General features: G+C 37.3%; 1 protein-coding gene across 1 annotated transcript; it reads left to right on the forward strand.

Annotated features, from left to right (window-relative positions):
- The first annotated feature begins 869 nt into the window (after window positions 1-869).
- Window positions 870-5,711, forward strand: LOC130710135 (ABC transporter G family member 1-like). Its single transcript, XM_057559292.1, has 5 exons — window positions 870-1,662; window positions 4,245-4,324; window positions 4,427-4,897; window positions 5,217-5,303; window positions 5,504-5,711. The coding sequence occupies exons 1-5, from the start codon at window positions 1,533-1,535 to the stop codon at window positions 5,549-5,551; spliced, it is 816 nt and encodes a 271-aa protein (XP_057415275.1). The 5' UTR covers window positions 870-1,532; the 3' UTR covers window positions 5,552-5,711.
- The last annotated feature ends 9,936 nt before the right edge of the window (window positions 5,712-15,647 follow it).

Here is a 15,647-nt window from a genome sequence, read left to right on the forward strand (position 1 = left end):
TGATGAGGGAGAGAGGGAGAGAGAGAATGTTTTTTTTTTTATAAGTAATGAATTATATTGAAGTTAAGTACAAGGGGTACTTCAACCCAATACAAAAAGAGTCAATGTAAGTTAGGTGAAAAATTACATCTCAATTTGTAAATGAAAGAAAGCCCCTAGGAGGTTAGACTTAAAGATTTGCCTCATTAAACCTCACTAGGAGAAATCCCATTGGGAAAACCTAGAGAGAGAGAATGTGTGTGTCTGCTGTACGTTATGCTGTTGCGCGCGGCTAAACGGAAAAGCCTGGTGCTGCCTCTTGTCCTTTTTTTTGTCTTATTACTATTGCCATGCCCATGCCCCAACATCATGATCATGACCATGCTCTATCATCAATGGTCATCAAGCCACATGAACTACCGTTTCATCGGATTAGCTGCACTTTTTTTCTTATATGCAAATTGCATTCATGGAATGAAATTTAATAATTACATTAAAGAAAGAAAAATTACTTGGAGTGATGATATAGAGTGGATGAAGAGATGGTAAAGAGTTACTTAAAAGAAAGAAAAATTTAATAATTACATTAAAAATTTATTAATATTTTTTTACAAGAGGAAATATAATAGAAAAAAGGCTTAATTACAGTTTGGGTCCCTGATGTTTCATAAATGTGCGATATATACCCCCCGTGTTTAAAATGTGCGGTCAAGCTCCCTTATGTATCTAAAGTGTGACGTTGATGCCTTTTCGTCAATATCCATTTGGTTCTGTTAGTTGACCAAACGATTCTCCCTTCATTAACTGACGTGGCGTCTACGTGTAATAACAATTCATTTAAAAAAAAATTACGAAAATCATTACCTTCCTCAAGTTTTCCCCAAATTTTAACCCTACCTGATTCCCCCAATTTTTCCCCCAATTTGAACCCTAATTAGAACGAAGAACAGGGAGAGTGAGAGGGAAAGAAATCTGTAGGAGAAGAACTGGATGAGGAAAGAGAGGAGGGAGCACGAGATGAACGAAACCTCAAATCGGTGAGAACAGAAAAAGGAAGAGCTCGGGATTTTCTTCAAAATCGGTAACTTAGAAACTGCTCCTCATCGTCGTTCGTTCATCGTCTCTGCGCCGCTCGCATCATCGCCGTTCTTCTTCCCCCCTTTTTTGCCTTCGGTTCTATATGATTTTTGGTCTGGGGTTTGCATCAAGGTTTGGTATTAGATCTGGGTTCGAGGTATGGTGGTAGGGTGAGCTGATATGGGTTAATGTTGTTAATGATCTGTTCTCTGTGTCTTAAGTGTGCTGAAATTAGAAAATAGAAATCAATTTGGAGATTACCTAGAACTAACATTCTTGGTTGGGTCTGCTGAATTTATTGCTTGTTACCTTTGATAACTGGGTTCGGGAATGGTGGGGAATGGAATTGATACAATCTTGAATATGGCTTGGTGTGGGATATCGCGGAACATGATTTGTGGTCATTAGCTGGTGCTGTTGGGATTCACATGGCTAGGTGTTTGTAGCTATGATATGAATTTTTCGGTTTAGAAAATATGTGCATGGGAAAGCATGGAAGCAAACCAATTCTTCAGGGTCTAACTGGTTATGCCAAGCCAGGGAAGCTCTTGGCTATCATGGGACCCTCTGGTTGTGGAAAATCTACACTTCTTCATGCTTTAGCAGGTATAGTATACATTTAAATAATCATGTTTCTTGGAGTAGTACTTTTTAAAATTACTACTTGAAAATGTTTAAAATTACTTATACATTTAAAATTGTTATCTTTTTGGTACAAGAGTTAAAAAGAAAAACCACATCAGCAGCACAACAAAGAAAACCATAGCAGTCCCTAACACATCAGTAAGGGGAAACGGTTCCAAGTCCACATGAGGATCCAGAAGCACAATAAAGCTCTGCTGCCTAGCCTGCCTTAGAACGGAATTCAAACACAATCCAATTGTTACTTGAATTCGAAAATGAAATCTTTTGTTTTCAAAACTTCATGGCATATGTCTTTTTAATAATCAGTTTAATGAATTTCTTTAAAATATTAAGAGTGTGATTATTTCAGTTTTTTTATATTACTTTTAAACCTAAAAAAGCTTTTTTTTTTAAATTTCCAATATATGTTTCAATTTTTTGAAAAATCGTTATTTTTTTTGCTTCATTGGAAAACAAAAAATCATTATTTTTTTGGTCTTGACCAAGGTATCCCCACAGCCGTGAGACTAATCCCTCGCCCCACGGTCAGCGCACAACCGACCCCTCAAAAACCCATAGAGGAACAAAACCAACAAGACCTATACAACCAGAGACACAAAACCCCAACAAAATCAGACACAACAAAACCCAAACAAACCAAAGGGGCAAACCAGAAGAACCATTGTGGGAACGACCGGGAACGACCGCCAAAAAGAAGAAACAACCACTACTAAGACAGCCCACGAGCACGAATTTGGACCGTTATCTAGTTCAGAGCGGTCTCATCTGTACAATGGTACCTCATTCCCAAATATAACCCCATCGAAAGGGCACTCCTCGCCCTAGTCATGACACCACAAGGCTCTGAAAGCTCTGCCGATAAAATCATCAGCTGATTACCTTCATTAGCTTCCAATGATCCAGAGTCCTCAGCTAACAGAGAACCACTAGCAACCCTACCAAGCTCCTTCACGTTTCCACCTCTCTTCTCATACTTCCTTGGTCTTCCCCTAGGCCTGCGACATATGGCTCCTTCTTAGTTGCACACCCCCCTTAAGCTTCTTAGGACGACCACACCCTCTTTTAGGAACCCCACTAATATCCATACCCATGGGGAGAAGCGCCACCTCGCCCTCCCCACATTGACTCAATGACTCCCGCTCGTAAAAAGTAAATCTGTCTGATTGGTACAAGACAAAGGCTCATCAACACTCTTGCTCAAGAATGGAACCAGTTGCGCCACAGAAGGATCCTTCAAAGGAAAGGGGGGGGGGGAGGCACACCCAAAGCTGGAGGAGCTTTAAGAAAGCTAAAGATGACACATGACCCACAAACAGAGAAAGACCACGAAAATCCTCACGTCCCACCTCAAAAGAAGCATCTAAAAAGTTTTTTCGAGCTAATCATGTCCCTTAACATTTAATTAAAATTATGCAAAATTAGTTCCTCTCTCAATTTTCACATGAATAAAATCATTAAATCATCATACCTTTTCAAATATTTAGGGTGTACGGATTTTTTTGGTATTTAAATATTAGTAGGATTTGAACTCAAGACTTTGAAAATTTTAATTCAACAAGTATCATTTAGGTTATCCATACCAATAAGATGTACGAATTTGATATACAATACAATTTTAGAAGTTTTAAAATATTTGAAATTTGGGTTCAAAAATTAAATATTTCATATATATATATATATATATTTGCTACATGACAAAAATGAATTTTGTGTAGTTTATTTTTTACATTAATTTAGCAATTAAAATATGACATGATTATATATGTAATTAAATTTGTAATTTTGTTCAAATAAATGTGTTTTGTTGTGCAATTACCAAACACAATACGTAAAATAATAGTTTGAATTTATGTCATATTAATTTTAAAGATTTGATGTCACTCAATTTACTTAAATAAAAAATCAAATTTTTCAACAATCAAAAAATTTAATTGGTTGATGGTGTAAAAAACTTTAGTGTATCAAACTTTTTCTCTATATATTATGTCCCCTTCTGTTTAGTCGTCGGTTTCGTTATTAAATGTTACCCATGCTCTTGTACTAATTCTATTCCACCAATAAAATCGTGCGGTGGAGAATTTGAAATGCACCTTAAATAACAGTAAATAATATGGTTGAATATTCAACCTACGAATGGGAAGTAAAGTTAAATCACACGTCCATAATTCAGGGGCAGGTCCCCTAGTATAAGTGTCGTAGGACATACTATGTTGACATCTAATTACAAAATTCCACAAATATCATTGTCCAAAAATGTATTCCGTTCTAATTAGATTCATTGTAATTGTTATTCTTATCTAGTTCCACTTTCCTTTTTTATATGCACTTGAAAGTGCAATGTTAACGCACTTAAAAGGGATAGATGGAACCATATGAGAGGGAGGTGGGAAAAACAATTACCTAAATTCATTTATCAAAAAGGTCTGTGTGTAAAATACTAAAATTTGAGAGGGAAAAACACTTATTCTTTCTAATAATGCTAGTTTAATTCTTCATCAGATTCCAAATTAAATGATGATGATATGAATTCATATACATTTCAGGTAGATTAAGCACAAACACAAAACAAACAGGGGAGATTCTGATCAATGGTAACAAACAAGCTCTGGCTTATGGAACCTCGGTATACAGATCGTAAATTCTTCAACAAAAAACAAATTGAGAGTACCCATATGAATGATCAATTAACTATTTCTTATATGAATCTATGTGATTGTGACCACAGGCATATGTGACACAAGATGATACCTTAATGACAACCTTAACAGTTAGAGAAGCAGTGCATTATTCAGCTAAACTTCAGTTGCCTGATTCCCTTTCCAAGGAAGAGAAGAAAGAGAGAGCAGAGTTCACAATCAGAGAAATGGGACTCCAAGGTGTCGTTAACACAAGAATTGGAGGTTGGGGAATTAAAGGCATTAACGGCGGTAAGAAAAGGCGACTGAGCATTTGCATAGAGATCCTAACTCGCCCTAAACTTCTGTTTCTGGATGAACCAACTAGTGGATTGGATAGTGCAGCTTCCTACTATGTCATGAAAAGAATTTCTACACTGGATAAAAAAGATGGCATTCAGAGGACTATTATTGCCTCAATTGATCAGCCTAGTTCTGAAGTTTTTCAACTCTTCCACAACCTTTGCCTTCTATCTTCAGGGAGTACAGTTTATTTTGGACCTGCTTCTGCTGCATCTGAGGTTAGGAACTAGCCCCATGTTTTAGGGATTTGGGTTACTTGCAGTCAGGAATACCCTACATTCACGAATTCACGATATTTGAATTGTACAATTAAGATTCGTTGGCTCCTATCTTTCATCTAGATAGGACGACAGACATGTCAGAAAATTTAATTCGTTCGGTCAAGATCGAACGATTTAGATCCAGTGACTACATGAACGTCGGGATTCTCGACTTCAGGAAATCCATTTCAATTTTCCATCATCAGAAATTTTTATATTTGTTTCTAAGTTCTAACTATGATTTTCAACTTCTAACTCTGCGTTCATTTTGATGCAGTTTTTCGATTCAAATGGTTTTCCTTGTCCTACCCTCCAGAATCCATCTGATCATTTGCTTAAAACTATAAACAAGGATTTTGAGCAGGTTAGCTGACCATATGCATTCATGTTTTCTTCATGATTTCATTATATTCTTGATCGATGAGTGTAATAGTGTATGTTTGGATATAAGTGAAACATGAATGGACTCTCATCCTACTTCATAAGAACGGTTCCATTCACATTTATTTAAAGTGTGTCAACAAAACAAATCAAAATCATATTAAAGTACCTTTTTTATTTCAGGATATTGAGGTGGATTTAGCTGGGACTAGAACAATACCCACAGAATAAGCAATCCATATCCTTCTGAGCTCATATAAATGTTGAAAGGTTTTTTTTACCACTCTACTCTTGAATCCCTTTCAAGATTCAATTGTAGTATAGTAAAGGGTTTTTATCGTCCTCAGGGAATTGGAATACAATGCCGTTCTCTAGCTAAATTACTTAAGCAAAGAGTCAAGAAACGTTTAGTTGATTGTTTTGTGCTACGTTGCAAAATTAAAAGAAAGCAATAGTAAATGATTTGTAAACAAGCGGAGAAAACGGTTGGAATTGGAGTTCATCAATTAACTCTTCAGTATTCTTATGATTCCATAAACAAACCATGTCCTATGTTCGATTCCATCACACCACATCTTATCTTTTTCATAGTTCCCTCATGAAAGAGATCAACAACTTACTAACTAATCATCAATTCCTTGAATAATTAAGCAAGCAAGTAGCATTAAACTTAGGTGTTATATGACTATTGAGCTAACCCTATTCCTAGGCCTTAGATTCAATAGATGATCTCATCTATTTCAGATTCAATGAAGTAGTTTCCACCAATTTATCAAATCTAACATCAAGTTCTAGTTGATCACTCTAAAACTAGCATTAAGATCAAGATAGATCATTGAAATCATCACATAGAAACATGAATTTATACATGGAAATCAAAGTCAATACATTCAAGTTAAAAGACTACATCCAATCCCAACACAAAGGGTTTAGCAATCCATTTCCATGGATGCTTTAAGGCTTACAAAGAGAAACAAGAAGATGATGACGATCCGTGATGTCCGCCGAGCGTTCCCACGTCGATGGATGATCAAAGAGGTCCAAACTATCTTCTTCACCTTTGTTCTACGAGTTCTGTAGTCTTTTTTCCTAATTTTTCCGCTGTCCCTGTAAAATACGATGGTGGGTTCTTTTTATAACAGCTTTGTTCGCTCAAGCGGTCCAAAGTTCGCTCAAGCGAACTCTTTCTTTAACGTGAAGGAAGAACTGGGAATCGCCTTTCAACCGCTCAAGCGACCAAATATTCGCTTGAGCCAACTTCAGAGCCAAACACTTAAAATCTTCTGTTACTAGATGGCTTGAGCAAACTTCTGAGCCAAGCATTCAATACCTTCTGTTGCAAGATGGCTTGAGCAAACTTCTGAGCCAAGCACTATTCTTTGATGCTTTCTTATGATTCAAGCCTCTTTGAAGCAAATCTTCATTCCCAATTCATTCCTACATCAAAATTTGATAATTAACACTTAAATTCTACAAGGACCTCTAGTAAACCATATCATCACAATTGAGGGTAAATTTGATAGTTATTTCACATTTCTAACCCTAATAAGTGCCCAAGAATGATATGAAAATTAAGTAGATTTGACACTTATCAACTCCCCCCAACTTGAAACTTTGTTTGTCCTCAAACAAATGGTACCGATTATCAAAAAACTATAGACAAGGTTCATTCAACAAGCATGGTTCCAAAACACTACACACTGCATGATTTCCCTATTTATGAAAACAAACTTCTCTAAGAAAATATCATGTGATGCCCACAACAATTTACCAAGATCATGATACAATAGCATATTCAACATGAGATTCTAAGAACAATTTGAATTTCCTACTTTTCAATCAAGGATTTACTCAACTTTTCATCAGCTGAACAACTTCAAGAGATCAAGGGCAAGTGTTTCACTCAAATCAATCAATGAATCACATAAATCAAACTTGCTACCTGTCTCAGTAATCATTAAACTGCATGGTTAATCCAGAATCACAAAGGTCTTTCTAGGGTTGTAATGGGGCTTGGTTTCAAAAGAATATTGGTTTTTCTGGATAATCAAACACTTTCTAGCTAAGAGAGCACAAAATGTCATGTATCACAACTAATAACCTTCCACTCTCTCCTCAACTAACTCTCTCTTTTGATACCATTTTCTTTTCATTTGTATCACACTTCACCCCTCTCATTCCCTTTCAACTTCTCAATCTTTCTTTTTGCTTTTCACTTTTTTCTTCATTTTTTTATATACACACATTTTTTTTTATTACACACAAGATTGAGAAATTGATAATTTCAAACCAAGATATTAATAGCCTCCACTCCCCTCAACTTGCACACTTATATACAATCTAATCATGCATGCTCTCTCAACTTAGAAAGTAAGGAAGAGACATTGTTTTTCTTTTAAGCTTGGGATCATATACAAGAAGCAAGAATATTTTTTTAAATTTTTGGCTCAAATGGGGTAACCAAGTGATTTCCTAAATAAGGGTAGGTTATATGGCTTTGTAGTTATTTACACTAAAGAACAAAATGCCTTGGTCATTTTCTTTCATTCCCATGCAATTCCAAACAATTAGAGACTCAAGCAAGTTCAGCTTTGTAAAACAATGATGATTCTCTCTTCCTCTCATCTCACTAGTGTTTAGTCACACTCCCTCGCATGGCTTAGGTATATATCCCTGATTTCAAGCATTTTCAAACAAATTGAGCCTATGACCTCATGTGAATGATGCATTAATATCATGTCATGGCATCATGTGAGTGCAAAACACAATGATCATGGATTTAAAACACAAAATCATGCTCAACTTGAAAGATTTTTCAGATCCCATGCTCATTTATAAACCAAACCAGTACTAGCAATTTCATCATTGGACAAACACAGAAAGAAAACAAAACTCTAAACCCAAGTATCAACACACCAAAAGAACTAAACCAAGTACCATCAAACCAAAAAGTAGCATAGTCTAAAACAACTACTAAAACCAACATCAAACTAAGATAAAGTACTAAAACTGAAATAAAATGACAGAATTATAAAATGAACACTGTATGGCGTGCATCAGCTCTATCAATCATCCATGAGTTGCATCAGCTCCATCTCCATCAGCTAAACCAGCACCAGCTCTATCAGCACCATGCCTCTTTCCCTCCTCTGGACGTGGACTGTCCTCAGGCCATCTGACATATAACTGATTCTGCATAGCACTACGCAACTGATTCAATGCCAAAACCATGTCATCCTGTTTAGCATGCAGCTCTTCTACTCTAGTACACATTTTCTCCTGTCTATCAAACATCTCTCCATTTTGCTTGAGCAGCCGCTCCACAAGTTCTTTCATTGCTTGCATCGGATCCTCGATACTTGTAGTAGCTGACTGATTAGGTGGTGGTGGTGCTCTCCTTCTAGATTGGCTTCCCTGTGCTGCTTCAACGACCACCTCTTCTGCTTCATTAGTGCAATTACGGGCAATGTACTTTGCATTGATTGGCGGTTTCAACTTTTCCTTTGGGACTCTCGGAATAAGAACTCCATGTGCCTTGCATAACTGAGTAATGAGAGATGGAAAAGGCAAAGCAATGGTGGTCTTTTCCAACTTGGGAGCTTTTAAAATTTCATCAGATATTATTTGAGCGACATCCATTGAGAGTCCCTTCATGATGGTCCAAACTATATATGCATCTTTCAAAGCAAGACTGGAGACATGAAAGGAGGGACTGATGTTGTGCAACACAAAACTCATCCAAATTTGAGCGCGGGTGGTCATCCGTGAGCGAAAAATGTGGCTGCCTATTGAATGCCGACCTGGTATACATAAGTCCTTGTGGATCGAACCATTTGCGAATCCACCAGATCCATTGATAGGAGAATTTTTCCTCTTTTGATATTCACACAACTGATCACCTTCCAATTCTAGAGGCTTCCCCAAATAGTTGTTGATAGTGTCTCTGTCAAATGGTACCTTTATATTGCCAATCTTGGATTCCCTCTTGTGCTTTGATTGATTTGGATCATAAGCATATAAATAGAACTCACGTACAATATTTGGATTGTACTCTTGAGGCGGTGAGGCAAGCTTTAGCCACTCCCTCTTCACTAACTCAGCCCTGAATTCTTCTTCATACTCACCCTCTGCAAGCTCCACTGCCTTCTCCCCCTTGAATGACTTGGCTTCTATTTTTTTTCGTCTTTCATCAAGGATAGAGTTGTCTACGCTCCTAACAAGTTCCTCTCCATTTTCTTCTTCAGAGGCATCCGATTCAGATTCAGCTTCATACTCAGTTGCAGACTCAGATGATGGTTCAGGTGGTGGTTGAGCTTGCTTTCTCTTCTTGTTATTCAAGTTGACATTCAAATTTCTTGTTCGGGGTGCCATCCTGAAAATTGACACTCAATATTCATGTGAGTTTAAGCTCAAAAATATGGAGAACGAGTTCTGAATTATACAAATGAGCATTTTCAATTCAAAGCATTTTGTCATTTTGCACAAATTTATGAGCAAGCAGTTAACTCCAATGATCTTTGATTTTATTTTAGAAATAACCCCAACTAACCAGAATTCAAGCATGTGGTGTGCAAAAATTCAAGCATTGTATTTTGCACATGCTTTTATAATTCACAACATCATTGAGACTTTTTTTCAAACATGTGGTGTGCGAAAATTCTAAACTTCATGTTTCATTCACATAACTTCATCATATTTCGTACAATTAATCTCATATACACATTCAATTTCATGAAGCATGACAATCAATCAATCCATTCAAAACAAATTTCAAGACCCCAAAATCATATACAATAATATCAAAGAGTCTTACCATGTACGAACAAGTTAAATGTTGGTTCTTTCTTTCTTTTTTTTTTTCTTTTCAAGAAGCAACAATAACTAGAACGGAACCAGCATGAAACAAAGATAGAAGGGTCCAAATTTCTGAATAATTTCTTAGCAACCCAACCAGCATGAATTGATTCCCAAAATTGATTCCAAATTGAAACCCTAAAATTGATGGAGAAACAAAGGAAGAACGAGAAAGTGAGAGGGAGAACGAGAGTTGAGAGCTGAAGCACGATCGTAATCGGTGCCTCTGTGTTATGTCTCCCTTTTTTTTCTTTTTTTTTCTTTTTATAGGCGTCATGATGGCTTAAGCCGTCATTAGTTCGCTCGAGCGAACTTTGCTTGGCCCAGACCTTGGCTTAAGCAATCCTTTTCCAGTAGAAAATGCAATTTCTTAGGTAGAGTTCGCTCAAAGCTTCGCCCAAGCAAACACTTTACAGTTTTAAAACAGAAGCAGATTTTCACTGGAACTCAGAATTTTGCCAATTTTTTTTTTCTTTTTCAAAACTTTCACAACTAAAATTCATAATACTTACCTTGACTATTTTCCATGAATCTCTCAATGCTGCACCCTTCAATTCAGACCTGTTACACACTCAATTTCAATTAGTTACTAGCCAAAATCATGAGATTCACAAGGAAAAAGCTTAATTCATAAGCAACTGTGAATTTTCAACAAGTGCATGTCTCCAATTCAGTTTCAATGATGTTGAATATCTTTCTCATGGTCAAACCACTTTATATGCTTGCAAGAAACTTGTATGGATCCAACATTCATGCAAAAAATCACAGGTTTTGCAAAACTCACTTTACATGCTCTTTTAACAGCTTTTTCCACAACTCAACACCTTAGATTTTGTATCTCTCACTTTTCCTGCTTTCTAAACACTCCTACCCTCTAGTTAGGCCATTTAAAACTTGTGGAAACCTTTGAAATACACAAATGAGTAAAAATCATTCTCACTTTTCTTAGGATTTGAAAACTTGTTCACTTTGAAAAGTTACCCATCCATTGCATCTCAAAATCATCAAGTTCACTTTAAAACTGCCCTAATGCCTAACATATAATCATTTAGGTGCACAATTGAGCTTGATCAATGGGTTGAAATGAAAATCTCTACTGTTTATGCAGAATATGGCTCAAAGGGACTGATTTTTCACCTGATGCTCACAACCTCATACCCCAAATTTTGCAAAATGCTCAAATCATACAAACCAATCATTCATATACCTGTCAAATCACTATTTGGACATGTTACAATTCTTAAATGCATATTTTGACAAATTTTTGACTGTGTCCAAATTTCATCCAAGCTCTCAAGCAAAACATAAGTTACAACTGTATATTTGCAAAAAAAACTTCAAGTTATTGACTCCTAGACCTTTAAACATACTCAATATGATAATCAAAAACTGTGAAGCACATGAAAGCACATATTTAAATGAAACTTCACAAAATCACTGTATCACTTACTAAAATAGCTAAAAATCTATATAAACACTGGGTTGCCTCCCAGGAAGCGCTTGTTTAACGTCGTTAGCTCGACGCCTGTATAGTCTCAAAATTCCTTGAAGGAAAGAACAGTGGTGAGTCTATCCACGTCACCACCCAAGTAAGGTTTTAGCCTCTGACCATTAACTACCCAAGTCCTTGTGGATTCAGGATCTTCCAACTCAATTGCTCCATAAGGCTTAACATCCTTGACCACAAAGGGGCCTGACCATTTGGTTTTAAGCTTTCCAGGGAACATCTTCAACCTGGAATTAAATAAAAGTACCTGTTGGCCTGGTCTGAAGTCTTTCTTTATGATCTTGTTATCATGGTACTTCTTCATCTTTTCCTTGTATAATTTGGAAGAATCATAGGCTTGGAGCCTTAATTCTTCCATCTGATGCAACTGGTTCTTCCTATGCTCACCTGCAAGATTCAAATAAAAATTAAGAAACTTAAGAGCCCAATAAGCTTTATGTTCCAATTCTACTGGTAAATGGCAAGATTTGCCATAGACCAGCTGAAAGGGGGTTAGGCCTATTGGTGACTTATAAGCAGTCCTGTATGCCCATAAAGCATCATCTAGCTTCTGAGACCAATCCTTTCTAGAGCTTGACACAGTTTTCTCCAAAATCTTCTTGATTTCTCTATTAGATACCTCAGCTTGCCCATTGGTTTGCGGATGATAAGGTGATGCTACCTTGTGCCTAACACCATAATGCTCCAATGCCTTAGCTAGCTGAGAATTCACAAAATGAGAACCTCCATCACTGATAATGACCCTTGGTGCTCCAAAACGGCTGAAAATGTTCTTCTTCAAGAATTTGATAACAGTTTTGCCATCAGCCTTGGGAGTCGCCACTGCTTCCACCCATCTAGACACATACTCAACAGCTACCAAGATATATTCATTAGAGAATGAAGATGGGAAGGGTCCCATGAAGTCCATACCCCAACAATCAAAAACCTCAACTTCTAAGATACTTTGCAAGGGCATTTCATTTCTTTTACTTATTCCTCCTGACCTCTGACATTCATCACATCTCTGAACATGAAAATGAGCATCTTTAAAGAGGGTAGGCCAATAAAAACCAGATTGAAGGACCTTTACAGCAGTCCTTTCTCCATTATAGTGTCCTCCATAAGCAGAGTTATGACAGTGTCTGAGAATATCCTTGGCTTCATTTGAGGCTACACACCTTCTCAACAGACCATCAGCTCCCATCTTGAAGAGATAAGGATCATCCCACACAAATTGAGTTGCATCTCTGAGAAACTTCTTTTTCTGGTGAAAATTGAACTCTGGAATCACACCTGCAGCTTTGAAATTGGCCATATCAGCAAACCATGGCCTCTCTTGAACTAGAAACAACTTCTCATCAGGAAATGCATCTGCTATCTCCTTTTCTTTTGCGGTCACCTCATCATTCACCAGCCTTGATAAGTGATCAGCTACTAGGTTCTCCTTGCCACTCTTGTCTTTGATCACCAAATCAAATTCCTGCAATAAGAGAATCCATCGGAGCAATCTAGGTTTGGAATCAGGTTTTGTCAGAAGATACTTGATGGCTGCATGGTCAGTGAAAATGATAACTTTTGAACCTATCAAGTAACTTCTAAATTTCTCAAGTGCATACACTATAGCTAGCAATTCTTTCTCAGTAGTAGCATAGTTTATCTGAGCTTCATTTAAAACCTTGCTAGCATAATGAATTGCATGAAAAACCTTATCCTTTCTCTGACCTAAAACTGCTCCAACTGCATAATCACTAGCATCACACATTAGTTCAAAATCAAGATTCCAATTAGGTGCAATAATAATAGGAGCAGATATCAAACTTTGTTTCAATTTTTCAAAAGCTTCTAAACAAGAATTATCAAAGAGAAAAGAAGCATCCTTATTCAAGAGGTTACTCAATGGCTTGGCAATTTTGGAGAAGTCTTTGATGAAGCGTCTATAAAACCCGGCATGTCCAAGAAAACTCCTAATGCCTTTGACATTTGTTGGTGCTGGTAGCTTCTCAATAACCTCCACTTTTGCTTTGTCCACTTCAATTCCTCTTGATGAGATTTTGTGCCCAAGAACAATTCCTTCAGTCACCATGAAGTGACATTTTTCCCAGTTTAGAACCAGATTTGTTTCCACACACCGCTTCAGTACGGTGTCCAAGTTTTCCAAGCATAAATCAAAGGAAGCACCAAATACAGAGAAGTCATCCATGAAAACCTCAATGATCTTCTCCACCAAATCTGAAAATATTGCAAGCATGCATCTCTGAAAGGTTGCTGGAGCATTACACAATCCAAATGGCATTTTCCTATAAGCAAAAACACCAAAGGGACATGTGAAAGCTGTTTTGTCCTGGTCTTCTGGATTGACTGTAATTTGATTGTAGCCTGAGTATCCATCAAGAAAGCAATAAAATGCCTGCCCAGATAATCTCTCCAACATCTGATCCATGAATGGTAATGGGAAATGGTCCTTTCTTGTGGCCTTGTTCAGCTTTCTGTAGTCAATACACATTCTCCAACCTGTGACTGTTCTTGTCGGAATCAGCTCATTCTTGTCATTAGTAATCACAGTCATGCCTCCTTTCTTTGGAACTACCTGCACTGGACTTACCCAAGAACTGTCAGAAATAGGATAAATCATACCTGCATCTAGCAGTTTCACCACTTCCTTTCTGACTACTTCTTTCATGGTTGGATTCAATCTTCTTTGTGGTTGTGCTACAGGCTTGAAATCATCCTCCATCATGATCTTGTGCATGCAGTAAGAAGGACTAATGCCTTTAAGATCAGATAAGGTCCAACCTATAGCTTCTTGATTTGCTTTGATAACTTCAATCAGCTTCTCCTCCTCCTCTGGTGATAGAGAACTGCTAATGATCACTGGCTTACCTGTTTCACCCTGCAAAAACACATATTTTAAATGAGCAGGTAAGAGTTTCAGCTCCATCTTCTGATCATCTTTCCTTGTATCAGCTTCCACTGGTTCCTCTTTCATGATATTCTCCACTACCACTTTCTCAGAGGGTATTTCCTTGAGAAGATTAAGTTCTTGCACACACTTCTCGATTTCTTTTTCCTCCAGTTCATTGAATTGTGAGCAACAGCACATGTTGATGAGAGCTACCTCCAAAGGATCAAACACACAAGGCTTCTTATCAGCTTCTCTGCAAACTTCATCAATTGCGTCAATTTTGAAACATTGTCCTTTGTCTTTTGGATGTTGTATGGCCTCATAGAGATCAAATTGAACTTCATCATCTTGGACTCTCACTTTCAGCTTCCCAATGTCCATGTCTATTGCCATTCTTGCTGTCCTCATGAAGGGTCTCCCCAAGATGATTGGAACTTCTTCATCCTCTAGAATATCAATAATAGCAAAGTCAGCGGGAATTAAAAATTTATCAACTCTTACCAGTACATCCTCTGCTATGCCAACTGGATATTTGATTGATCTGTCTGCAAGCTGTAAAGACATCCTGGTTGGTCTAAGCTCCATACCACCTGCTTTCTTCATTATGGAAAGTGGCATAAGACTTATACTGGCTCCCAAATCAATCAGAGCTTTTCCCACTGCTAAAGTACCAATAGTCACTGGAATTGTTACATTTCCAGGATCATCCATCTTCTCAGGTATGAAATGCTGAATAAAGGAACTGCAATGAGCTCCCAAGTGAACAACTTCTTCATCCTGAAACTTTCTCTTCTTTGTCAGCAACTCTTTCATGAATTTTGCATATGTTGGCATTTGCTCCAAAGCCTCTGCAAATGGAATGTTGATTTGAAGCCTTTTGAAGATATCCATGAACCTAGTGAATTGCCTTTCCTTGTCCGCCTTGGTAGGAGCATGTGGATAAGGAAGTCTCTTCTCAAGTGGGGGTTTTTGGATAACTTTCTCTTTGTCTTTAAATGCATTCTCTTTTCCTCCCACCTTTCTTTTCTCTCCACTATCACCTACCTTTTCCTCACATTTTTCTTTTGTTTTCTTTTCATCAC

Source organism: Lotus japonicus, chromosome 4, assembly GCF_012489685.1.
Source record: "Lotus japonicus ecotype B-129 chromosome 4, LjGifu_v1.2".
Classification (NCBI taxonomy): domain Eukaryota; kingdom Viridiplantae; phylum Streptophyta; class Magnoliopsida; order Fabales; family Fabaceae; genus Lotus; species Lotus japonicus.

Excerpts from the sequence above, each read along its gene's own strand:
- LOC130710135 (XM_057559292.1), top strand. The coding sequence starts at position 1,533 with ATGTGCATGGGAAAGCATGGAAGCAAACCAATTCTTCAGGGTCTAACT. Across the intron at positions 4,325-4,426 it reads CTCTGGCTTATGGAACCTCG|GCATATGTGACACAAGATGA; the intron begins GTATACAGATCG and ends TTGTGACCACAG. Across the intron at positions 4,898-5,216 it reads CTGCTTCTGCTGCATCTGAG|TTTTTCGATTCAAATGGTTT; the intron begins GTTAGGAACTAG and ends ATTTTGATGCAG.